General features: G+C 37.8%; 1 protein-coding gene across 6 annotated transcripts in view; it reads left to right on the top strand.

The window, feature by feature from the left end:
• SLC4A4 (solute carrier family 4 member 4) overlaps positions 1-12214 on the top strand; it is a 432216-nt gene extending 420002 nt beyond the window's left edge. For 4 of the 6 annotated variants that reach the window (XM_043971103.1, XM_043971104.1, XM_043971100.1 and 1 more), the window contains 2 exons: positions 6159-6238; positions 7566-12214. In XM_043971103.1, the coding sequence (XP_043827038.1) occupies positions 6159-6238; positions 7566-7671 (186 nt within the window). In that variant the 3' untranslated portion in view covers positions 7672-12214. Of the gene's footprint in view, positions 1-3951; positions 4049-6158; positions 6239-7565 lie in introns of all 6 variants that reach the window. The other 2 variants (XM_043971102.1, XM_043971101.1) reach the window with 1 other exon arrangement.
• The last annotated feature ends 348 nt before the right edge of the window (positions 12215-12562 follow it).

Genomic DNA, 12562 nt, shown 5'->3' with positions numbered 1-12562 from the left:
AAAAAATGGAAATGATAGAAGAGGAAATCTGCTGGAGAGCATGGGGATGGAATGAGATAACACATGCATATAGTGGAGTTGGCCTTGGCAAGGAGAAGGGCCACCTCTTTTTTTTTTTTTTTTAAGTGAGGCAATTGGGGTTAAGTGACTTGCCCAGGGTCACACAGCTACTAAGTGTTAAGTGTCTGAGGCCGGATCTGAACTCGGGTACTCCTGACTCCAGGGCCGGTGCTCTATCCACTGTGCCACCCAGCTGCCCCTGAAGGGCCACCTCTTAATGTGAGACAGGGGTGAAGGAGGGGATAGTGGGGAAAACATGAAGAGGAAGGGAGAAGAAAACACTTTTGGTAAATGACCTCATTTTTTTTCCCAGTGAAATATGTGACCATATTTTCAGCTAAGAGGGTGAAGGAAAGAGGAGCTATGGGAGATTTGAGGAGGGATGAAAAGGTTTGAAAGAGCTGCCATGGTGAGTAGGAGGGTGAATCAATTAGGGAGGTGTAAAAAAAAAAAGGGTTGCCTTGCAGCAGTGAGGCCCCAGTTGAAATTGTTTGTATAAATTGGTAGTGGATTAAGTAAGCATTGTTTTTATTTTCTCAAGCTATCTTCAGCAGCTCAAAAATAGAAATTAAAGCAGAGGGTGGTGGGAGTAATCTAAGATTGCACCTGGCAGGGTGGGATCATTCATAGTCTAAGAGGACAAGGGTCCTGGAGAATAGAGAAAAGGACAAAGTGGAGCTGGAACCAAGGCATCAGGATGAGGAAGGGAAGTGGGGGCCATGGTAAAGGTTAAGAAGAGGATTAAGGGTAAAAAGTCCCAGGAGAGAAGAAATGATAGGTTATATGATCAGATAAAGGAATTGCAGAGTTTAGGGACAATACATGATATGAAGGAATGCTGTTGAATCTCCTTTTCTGAGAACACAGAAAATACTTAGGGAAAAGATCATTTCACAGTAGTTTGAAGTCAATTCTGTTTAGAAGTAAAGAGATGGACCCGATGTCCTGCTGAGATCTCTTCTAGCACTGTTGTTCTATAAGAAACGTACATAAGGAAGGAACATTCATGAAGAAATTGTTTATTTCATCATAAAATATTTATCTTTTAATGATGCAACAATTTTCATCCCTCCAAATTTGTCACAGGTTTTGGAGATAGAAGACTTTTAAAATGTCTTAGATTGGACTATAGTTCTTTTAGCTCTAAAATTTTGTGGTTCTTTTCTTCTTTTCCCCTTCCTTCCTTCCTTCCTTCCTTCCTTCCTTCCTTCCTTCCTTCCTTCCTTCCTTCCTTCCTTCCTTCCTTCCTTCCTTCCTTCCTTCCTTCCTTCCTTCCTTCCTTCCTTCCTTCCTTCCCTCCTTCCTTCCTTCCTTCCTTCCTTCCCTCCTTCCTTCCTTCCTTCCTTCCTTCCTTCCTTCCTTCCTTCCTTCCTTCCTTCCTTCCTTCCTTCCTTCCTTCCTTCCTTCCTTCCTTCCTTCCCTCCTTCCTTCCCTCCTTCCTTCTTTCCCTCCTTCCTTCCTTCCTTCCTTCCTTCCTTCCTTCCTTCCTTCCTTCCTTCCTTCCTTCCTTCCTTCCTTCCTTCCCTCCTTCCTTCCTTCCTTCCTTCCTTCCTTCCTTCCTTCCTTCCTTCCTTCCTTCCTTCCTTCCTTCCTTCCTTCCTTCCTTCCTTCCTTCCTTCCTTCCTTCCTTCCTTCCTTCTCTCTCTCTCTCTCTCTCTCTCTCTCTCTCTCTCTCTCTCTCTCTCTCCCTTCCTTTCTTCCTTCCTTCCTTCCTTTTTAAATGTATTTTGTCTCAGACCAGTAAGAGCATGGCACTTTAGAGAATCATGGGATGTTCCAAGCCCAACTTAAAAATATTATATTCTATCCATCTGTCCTTTGTCACTTTGCCATTTTTAAAGGGTCTTGTCTGAATGTGGCCAGTGGGCAGCTCTCTGTGTGCTCAGCTGCTTTTGCACTGACATGAGTTCCTAACAAGCATCCCACAATTGGGGAAGGAACCCAACTCTATTAGTTTTGAGCACTATTAGTAGAAGTCAGAGCTTCCTCGTATTTGGGGCTGCTGCCATTGTCTTTTTGGGTCTCCTAAGGAGGTTGTAATTAAGGGAGAACTCCTAGTCTATTGTCAGTAAATGAAGCTCATGAATGATATCATTTTTTGCCATTTTTATGGTCTTAAGAAAAATTCTTGAGGTGTTGTAATAAGAGAAACCCTTTTATTTTTTTGGTGTTTCATTGAAGATGTATTATTTTAATTCTCTAAGTGAATGTGCTGACTTACTCCCATTAGTATGTTGGTAAATGTTTAACAACCAGATCTGAGGGTGGGGGAAATATATGTACAATATATTTTTGAGTTTAATCTGAATCATTAACATTTTCTGTGTAAATTTCTTTAAGTCTAGACAACCAACAAAACAATAAATCAAGCCGTGATTTGTAGCATTTGCCAATTCCTGAGGTGTAAATGATCACACTGGAAATTTAACAATTGGCTCTCACAAAGTAGTATGAGGGGCTCCAGCACACTCCTTCTCACTCCTTTATTTACAGTGCGCATTAGTTCTTATGTCAAGACACATTTCTTTCTTTGTTTATCTGGGCCCAGATTTCCTCTGATATAAAAAGTAAATATTACTGCTTTGATAGCTCAGAGAATGGGTGAATTAGATCTTTTTCATCTTAGACCTATATTCAAATTCATATTTACTCTGGTATTCAAGGCATGGCCTCTAAGGTTGACTCCAATCTTTTCGGTCCTTTTCATATTACTACCTTTTATGCATGGTAAATTCCATGCAGACTTGACTATGAGCAGTACCCTAAATTCAATCGCTGTCTTCAACTCCCTAAATTACCCAAGGCTAGTTGCCCTTTGTACCTGCAGTGTTCTAACATAGCCAGCTAACATTCATATACCCCTTTTTGTTTGTTTGTTTGTTTTTTGTGAGGCAATGGGGGTTAAGTGACTTGCCCAGGGTCACACAGCTGGTAAGTGTCAAGTGTCTGAGACCGGATTTGAACTCAGGTCCTCCTGAATCCAGGGCTGGTGCTCTATCCACTGTGCCACCTAGCTGCCCCATTCATATATATATACCTCTTAAAGATTTGCAAAGCACGATACATATGTTATTTTCTTTAACCTTCACCCTGTGAAATGGATGATATTATTATGCCCATTTTAGAGATGAGGAAACAGATTGAGACAGGTAAAACACATACAGCTAGCAAATGTCTGAAGTGGAATTTGAACTCAGGTCTTCCTGACTCCAAGTCCAGCAATATGGACACTACATCACCTAACTGGCTCTACGTTCCTTCTTTATCACTGCCTTTCAGCATTATAACGTTCTTTTCAAGGCTCAGCTCAGGCACCAGGTCTTTGTTGACCTTCTGTGATTTTCCTAGCTGAAAGTGATGTTCCTAGAACATTTTGTGTAGATACCCAATAGGGATTGTCCTCTCTAATCATGCCTTTCTGAGGATTACATTTAACTGTGTCCATGCATCGTGTAAACCCCTTGAGGTCAATTCTCAGTGGCTACTAATGTCCTCCACATTATAGTGAAGTTTCCTAAGAAGGCATTTTCATTCATTCGTTTATTTTATTTGGGTAACAGAGCCTGGTACAATGCTATGGACTAATTAACTGGGGGGTGCTATATTTTACTTAGAATTCCAACATAGTCTAGGTGATAATAGAGTCAATTGAATATGTTGTGGGATATTTTTTTCTTTACACACAAGTGTGGGTTACTGAAGAAAAGATTTCAAAAAAAATTTGGCCTTGGCCCCTCTGACCAAAGGGGTGGAGAAAGCATCATTCGGAGGAAAAAAAATGGTCACATTCATCATTATTTTCCTAGTATCTCTATGTAAAAAGCAGGTTGAATCCGATGAGGGGCAATGTGCTTCGAGCATTCTAAGATCTCTCCCACATTTCATCCACAGTCTGACTGCCCTTACTCCGAAAAAGTTCCAAGTATTAAAATTCCAATGGACATCATGGAACAACAGCCTTTCCTAAGTGACAGCAAACCCGTTGACAGTGAGTAGAACTAACCTCTTAGTTCATGCCTGCTTGAAACTGACGCGCTACCATGGGGGTGAAATTAAGTCCAAAGCCCTATTTTATAATATTTTAAAAGATTATTTATAACTATAAAGACCTTGTTTTTTTTCCACTCCCCTTACTGCCTCCTTAACAGCCTTTTCCTAGTGACTAAAAATTTGTTTCTGCTTGTGAGTGTTCTCGTGGACTCTCCAAAGTCCCCCTTTCTGTGTGCTGCTAACCATGGTACCAAGTGATTTCTCTTTCTACCATTCACCATCAGAATAGTTGCTTATGCTGACACATCACTGTTACTGTTTGTTTTCCTTAGGTCTGATCAGTTGCCCAATTGACTCTTAAGTTCTATGCCATGGATCTCTTTATCAATAATTAAGAAATTGCTTAGATGAAAAGCACTGATTAATTTGAATCACCAATTAAATTGGGAATCATGAAACATTTACAAACTTCTTTAGTGACTTTTCATTAAAGTTAAATGTGCTTATCTCTTGATTTTAAAAATTCTTTTGCTGAAAACAATCACTTTTTAGAACTACTCTATACCTTTTGATTGAGAGGGATGCAGATGGGAATGGATCAAGCATCCCAGATGGACCTTTGACCTTTCTTAGCCAACTGTTCCTAATAGAAAATAACCTAGATCAAGGGTTTCTAACTTGGTGTCCATGAATTTGGATGGGGGAAAATCCTTACTTAAATATAATTGTTTCTTTTGTAATCCCACAAATTTTGTTTTATGCATTTATAAACAGTATTCTGAGAAGGGTTCATGGAATTCAACAGACTGCCAAAGGAGTCCCTGAAACCAACAATGTTAAGAACCCTTTCCTTAGATGGAAGAATCAATGCTCAGCCTTGATTGTGCCTTACCTCTGATATGGGGTATTCCCTCCCATTGATGTCAAGGCTTAGTGGCTAGGGTTTAATATTTCATAGAATGTTATCTGACATGTATAATAGAAGCAATAGGTGGTTTTGAAAGAGAGGAAACTTCAGTGTATGCCCTGATACTCATCTGAACATGTTTTCCTATCTTTTATCAAATTTTTCCTTGCTGCTTTTCTCTTTACTTGTTTTTTTATGGTAGGAAATTTATTCCTTAAGGTCAACAGATGTCCTTGAATACCTTCTCATATTTATAGGGAAAACAGGGTAGTCATTTGTATTATGTGCATTACACTGATGCTTTTCCAATTCAGTAAGAGATTACCAAGAAAGATTGAAAGTTAATGCTCAATAATGTAGCATTGAGTCCCCAAAATACCACACCTTGTAAGATCCCATTCAGGGGCTTGTTAAGTATTATCTGTGTGATTTTTGGTTGATGGAATATTCTTATTTGATTTCAAGCCTCAACCTGAATCTGAAAACACCTTATTTTTAGCAGTCTTGTATCTAGTTTAGTAAGTGTGCCACCTTTGTGGGTTGCTGAGGCCAAACAAAAATTCGACCATGGTTGCCGATGAATTTATCATCTGCCCATATTTCATCTATTATCTGATAAAGACCAATGAGTCTCTCCAAACATCTCTACTATTCCAAAATTCAATATATTAAAATAGATGGAGGACAAAAGATTACTGCAAAGGAATGGCTAGGAAATGAACATGTGATGCTTCTTCCTTGTCTATTACACTTCTCCTGCCATTTGTCCCCACAACCGATTTGAGCCCCACTCTCCAAACCCTTACAGAAGCTTTGCCCTTTAGGGTAATAAGGTAAATAGTTTTGTCTTCAAATCCCACTATTTAGATTGTTGTTTTGTCCTTCGTTCTCAAAGAGGGCCATGACATGGGGGTGATGTCATGACTTGCAATGAATTGGATTTATGTGAGGGAGGGATGACTATTTAGATTATATCAAGACAATTAAATGGGAATTTTAATTTCACAAATTCATCTCCATCACTTTTCCATTTGTGAAGAGGACATCAATGAGAGACTAAAATGAATCACTGTCAACTTTTTTTTTAGGGGTGGAGGACAGATTTTGGATTCATTCTGTGGCTAACATTTTCATTTTCAGCAAAATCATATGCTTTCCCCCAAAAAACATGTTACTTGTGATTTTTGTTTAATCTTTTCAGGAGAAAAATCACCAACATTCCTTGAACGCCACACATCATGCTGATAATATTCCTTTCCTTGAGTCGCTTGGGATACCAAGGTAAAAAAGCAGTATAGTGTTTTTGTGTTGTTTTTTTTTTTCCTTTTGGCAACGCCATGGTATTTCTGCCCCTAGAAATGTGGTAAAAGCACAGATTATTGGGCAGAACTTCTTGTTCTAATTCATCTTCAGATAATAAATTATCCACAAATCAGTGTGTGCCCAGCTTCTGCTGGTGAGAATAATGATTCTGAACATGTTTCTTAGAAGTAATTGGGGGGAGCTAGGTGGCACAGTGGATAAAGCACTGGCCCTGGATTCAGGAGTACTTGAGTTCAAATCTGGCCTCAGACACTTGACACTTACTAGCTGTGTGACCCTGGGCAAGTCACTTAACCTTTATTGCCCCACCAAAAACAAAAAACGAAAAAAAAAAAAAGTAATTGGATCTCCCAGTTTTATGACCTCAGAGTCCTCAGTCAATGTTCAGCCTTATGATATCAGGGTTATCATTCATTGATTTAAAGAATATACTCAAAAACAAGCTACAGGCTGGAGTTTAATGATAGTTAGTTCTCTACTCACTAGTGTATGACACCATTCCATTGGCTTTACCTTCCCCAACTCCCTTCCAGATTCCCCTTGTATTTACTCTTCCCCTGTTAGAATATAAACTCTTTAAAACTCTTCTTTTTATTCCCAATTCTTAGCAGAATGCCTGACACATGGCAAGTTTTTAAATGCTGGTTGACTTGAATTAAAAAGGCTCAAGACACTTCCTGTCTTTTTAGGTAGTTCAAAAGGTGAAAAATCTATGCTGAGGGATTTCAGAAGCAGCTACATTTCTGCTGGGTTTTTCTCTTTAATCTCTGTGGCAGTGGGAATGCCTCACTTTGCAGGATTCACTCTGAGTTCGCTGCCATCTAGTCAAGCTTCAGCCCCAGAGAAAGTATAATTATTCCTCCCACATCCCAGTGGTTAGGGGTATGGTGCCCCCATGATCTGGAAAATCCTTGTAAAATTTTTTGGCCCTCCCTTCATGCCAGAGAAGAAATCTGAATTTTTTTCTTTTTCTTTTATGGGGTGTTGACAATACTTTAAAAGATAAAATATATTGATATTATATAATACTATACATACATTTTATGCATTTCTCAGTTTCTAAATATTTTCTGTGTCATCTGCTGGCCTCTCCCTGGGATGGGGAAAGTCATGTTGTGGAAAGGATAACTATAGTAATTACTCCAGATGGATTAAAAAGTGGGAAAAGATATGAAATTGGAGACAGCAAATGCTGTCTTCTCTTGCACAATCAATTCATGTGTAGAGAAGAAAATGGGTCACTTACAGCTGCTTGTCTGTTGTTGTTGGTTTTTTTTCCATTTAGCCCTCCTAGAACTCCAGTCAAAGTTGTGCCTCAAATTCTAATAGAACTTGAACCTGAAGATGATGGTTATTTCTGGAGGAGCAAGGGAACAGAATCTACGTTGTAACCTGTTTGTCTCTTAACACTGAATTGTTTTCTTGGTGTGGAAGATACTTTCTTCAGTTTGTTTTTGTTTTTTGTCACTAGCCAAATATCCCAGTGCCCTCTGCTTCTATCCTGTGTAGGGAGAATTGAGACAAGAGTGCACCTTTAGACAATGAATTTTCATGGAAGAATTTTCCTGTTCTCTTTCTTATGTTTTTGGTAGATTTTCCCCCCACCCATTTTTCACACAAACACACACACACACACACACACACACTCATCACCATCATGACCATTCTTTTCCTTTGTGCAGGGGCTGCAAATGTATTATTTTTTTTTAATGGATTTTGTAACAACTTTTACTAAAGCATCAAGATGACTAAGAACTTTAATAGGGGAATTATGTTTGCTGGCTTGTTCTTCTGACCAGTTGAACCAAGCCTCACTGAGCTCCAGATGAGTTCAGTGTCTTTGCTGACATAGATTCCCACACCTAAAAATAATGCTGCTACCATAACTAGCCCATGCTCTTGAACTCTTCCCTAGGAGTCTGAAAAGAAGGCAAGCTAAAGGTACTAATTTCACTCCCTGCACAGAGATACTCTGGCCATTATTGTAGCACGTTTTGGAAGTCCCATTTCCTATGCAACCCCTTTTTTAACCCTCTAATGGGCTTATCTGTTGAGTCTTCTAGAAGAATATTTTTCTTCCTAGATTTTGTTGTTTAAATTATGGGGGCCTAACCTGCAACTTATTTTGTTTGTCAATTTTTTAAACTTTTTTTTAAATTACTGTAAAGAAAATGAATTTTTTCCTGCAGCAGGAAACATAGTTTTGAGTAGTTCTACCTCTTATCTGTAGCTGCCAGGCTTTCTGTAAAAAAATGTATTGTAAATAATGTGATTTTTGTACACATAAACACACACGCACACAATCTCCAGGACAAGTCATGGGGCTGGATTTGATAATAAGCACCGTGTTTCTAAAACATTAATTTTTCTTTTCATCTCTTTCTTCCTTCTTTTCTTTCTTTTTGTTTTTTTTTTTAATTCTATGAAGGAGATGGGAGATGGGGGCAGTTAACTATTTTGTGGTTTTAGAATATAGTAAATGTAACGGCAATTAATAATGTACCTACTGGTAATAGTTCACAGATGTGATTGTATTCTCATGTTGATATCCTATGCAGTATTTTTTTTAGAATTCTTTCCCATAAAAACCCTTGTGTTTTATGTATGTTCATGGATGTACTCTGCATGTGGCTAAACCTGCATGCAAAGATAGAAAGAGAAGGAATGTTGGCAAGTGAATTATTGAGTTACCGAGTCTCACGTATCAGTTTCCATAAAACATGGGTTTGGCTCATAATTGACAAAACCATTCAAGAGTTGGAGTGAGGGGCCTCTCTCTCGCCATTGTGGACAGATGTACTTTATTCCCCAGTTAACTGTCACCATTACTGATGGAATATTTCATAAGGCCCGTGAAAAGTTCACAGGAATATAATGGTCACCATGCCCACGTGAGCTGATCTGCAAGTATATAGGTGTAGTTACCATACACTGTACATATACACTGTTTGGGATTTTTTTTTCAAAGAACAAGACTAATATCATTTGTGATTAGGGTCTTTTTAAAGTTGGGTTTTGTATATATGTTTCTAAATCAACACAGCATAATGGAAATTGGGCATTTAGTCACCAAATTTAGCATGGCATTTTAAGCATATCATTTTAATAGGTTGCATTATATATTGTGAATGTGCATTAGACAAAACATTTTTAAATGTCTACAATCTAAGAGTCATATAACCAGATTTGTGATGCATACACACTGGAACAAACAGGGAGGGGAGGACTGGGACCAGAAGGAAACCAATGCTTTAGTTCTGTGATAACTATTGCATTGTGGGTCCCATTCTGAGACCATAAACCTGAATAGGAAGTCTGCCCCATGGGAATATCTTTTGGAAAACACAGCTCATGGAGAGACCACATTCAGAACAGTTCTCAACCTGACATATTTGCTCCCTTTCTAGTAGCAACAGTGGAATCCAGTGTAAAATATGGATTTAGTTATGGCCTCTAAGGGTTTTATTTTTTAATATTCATGGAGAAAGTGCCATTTTATGGTGCTGAGACCTCACTTGTTGCATTTTGGCTGCACATTTCAAATGATTGCTACCTTTACAACCACTAATTAAATATATTTATCTAGCTTTCTCCCCTCCAGCCCAACATGTGAGAATGTTTTCTCCCCTGTTTCATTGAAGGAAACATTCAGTTAAATGTTTAAAATAAATCATCCATGAGGAACTTTGGATATATTAAAGATCCTTGCTTTTTAAGCAATCTGGATTATGTGGCCTTCTTTAACCATCAAATACTTGTTAAGTACCCTGTTGTGGCCAGAGCATTAGCTTAGTTCCTGGGAGAAAGCCCAAGTTTAGAGAAGGTTTGGTCCCTGCTCTCTTGAAGCCTATAATCTAGTCTTCTTGTCTGAAAGCCATTTTTAGTTCTTTCAGAGAATTCCAAAATGATGGAAAGACACCATTGGCATACATGAAATTTCAGCCATTGGAATAGATTTACATGTCATTTCTGCATCTTTAATGGCGAAGACTGTTTGTACTATATGCCTATAATTAGATACTAAAACTGATTTTTAATAAGAAGAAAGTTGGCGTAAATGATATAAAAAGAGACTACTCCATTTTCATTTCATAAGGAAAAGATGTAAGATCAAACTTTTTCATCACCTTGATATCCCTTAAAACCAATGTTAAGGTCATAATTTTCAAAGAAGGGGTCACTAGATATGAAAGAGGCTATGTCTACATGTGCAGAGCTGCTGGACCATTTATGCTTTTACTGAATAGTTTGTTTTAGTAAATGTAGCAAATTCCTGGGCTGTCGTGTTATTGGTTAGACACAGCCTTAGTCAGATTACATGATGAAACCCACTTATTCTCACAATGTCCAGCACCAGTGGAAATAAATAAGTGAGCCCTAGAAGATTTAAGTTGCTAGAAGCAAATGCCAGACAGTGAATGGATTAAAAGTGTTTATTAGGGAGATGCCAGATAAACATAGATGAGCCAAGGCCTTTTGTGATAGATGCATCGTTGGGTTGTAGGAAGAAAGGTAGTCACACCTGACACATGGCTTTGTACAGATTTCTTAGCAACACTCATTGCTTGAAAATCAGATTCATTGTCAAATATACTGTAAATCCTGGTATTCTGTTTGTCTTTCCCACTTCCTTGTTATTTTAAATAACTGAGGGAAGGGAAGAGGGGCAAACACTCAAACCATTTTATTTGTGAAGAAAGAAATGAAAAAAGTTTGTTTTTTTTTAAACTGGGGTTGAGGACAAAGGAGGGAAACACTATAGCCTGACTTCGGTGCATTGGATATTATAGTTCTGAGAGTATACATGTTTATACATGTGTGTACAACATACATATATACATGCATATGTCCATGCAATACACCAACACTTAGAGAATAAGTATTTTATTGGCAGTTAGCTTGTGATCAATATCCAGAAAAACCTAGTCTTCCAGGGAGTTTGAACCATGTTTAAGTACTTGAAATGTATTGACTGCTGAATTCTATGTTTAAAAAGAGAACTATTTGCTCTCTTATGCAGAGGTAGGCATTGTTTGGGGATGGGACAAAGATTTCTGGATTTCTCTTCACACAAATCAATTCCTTTGTTGCTGGAGCCTGGGGTTTTTTCCTAGCATTATCAGATTTATTTTTGGCATTAGTTCATTATAGCAAGAAAATTGGTGGCTCCAGGTGATTGGAACATACCCAGTGGTCTCTTATATGGCATTTGACTATCAGGAGAATCCTGGGATTTTTCAGATCTAGAAATTCACTGTACTTTGTTTCAGCCTTGATATTAGGGGAAAAAACAGCAACAACTTATGCAATATATGCTAACCAGTCCAAATATGCTTGGACCAGAAATTTGGGATATGGTTTATTTCTCAGCTCATTACTTTGTGCTCCATGGGAGCCTATCAAAATGCAAGCTTTGATACTTACTTCCTTGGCAAATATTGCAAAGAGATGCAAACTCAGGGCTAAAGTCATCCAGTCAAACTTTCAGAGCCAGAAATAACTTTGTCCCAGACCTACAATGTGAAAAGGGTGAATGAATCCTTGCCACTTTTTTTCACCTTTCTAGCCATTTTCTTGGCTAATGCATCTCCATACACATGACTTTGGAATCGATACGCACTTTCAGATATTCTTATTTTTATTCTCTTAAAAGTCTTTATTAGCTTTGGAGAAATAATGCTTCTTTTTATTTTAAATGAAGTAGATCAACGTGCTGGAACAAATTGAAAAAAAAGAGCAGAAAACATTTCAATATACTAATGATAATTTTTTTCCAATATAAAACATGAAATTCCTATAACATTATAGTATTTTACAGTTTTATGAAGCTTTCTATTTGTGACTTTTATGGAATCAAGAGATGAAGAAGATGAGATATTTTAGCATTTATATTTTTCAAAATTAAATGTATACTTAAATAAATAACTTTATGCATTTAGAAGTGTCCAGTGTCTTCCTTGTCATGCTCTCTGTTATTGTAAATAAGAAGATGAAGTTTGCTGGGATTTAGGATCTATGTAGGGCCTACTTTTAAAAATAAAACAAAAATAAATAAAAACACTTTAAAAATAAAAAAAACAAAAAACAGTTTTAAAAATAAAACAAACAAAAATAAACCATCTGACCATGAATAATGATGAAAATAACTAGCACAGAACCCATGAAATTGACTCCATATGAGAGGTTTATGGCACAACCCTCTTCCTATTTGGCTTCTTCACACAAACAACACTGAGAGTTGGTTTTCTGACTTTCTCTGGCAAGCTTCCGTTTTGTTGTAGA

This window comes from Dromiciops gliroides, chromosome 6, assembly GCF_019393635.1.
Source record: "Dromiciops gliroides isolate mDroGli1 chromosome 6, mDroGli1.pri, whole genome shotgun sequence".
NCBI lineage: Eukaryota > Metazoa > Chordata > Mammalia > Microbiotheria > Microbiotheriidae > Dromiciops > Dromiciops gliroides.
The sequence above is the reverse complement of the archived record's forward strand: the minus strand, read 5'-3'. Positions and strand labels throughout refer to the sequence as shown.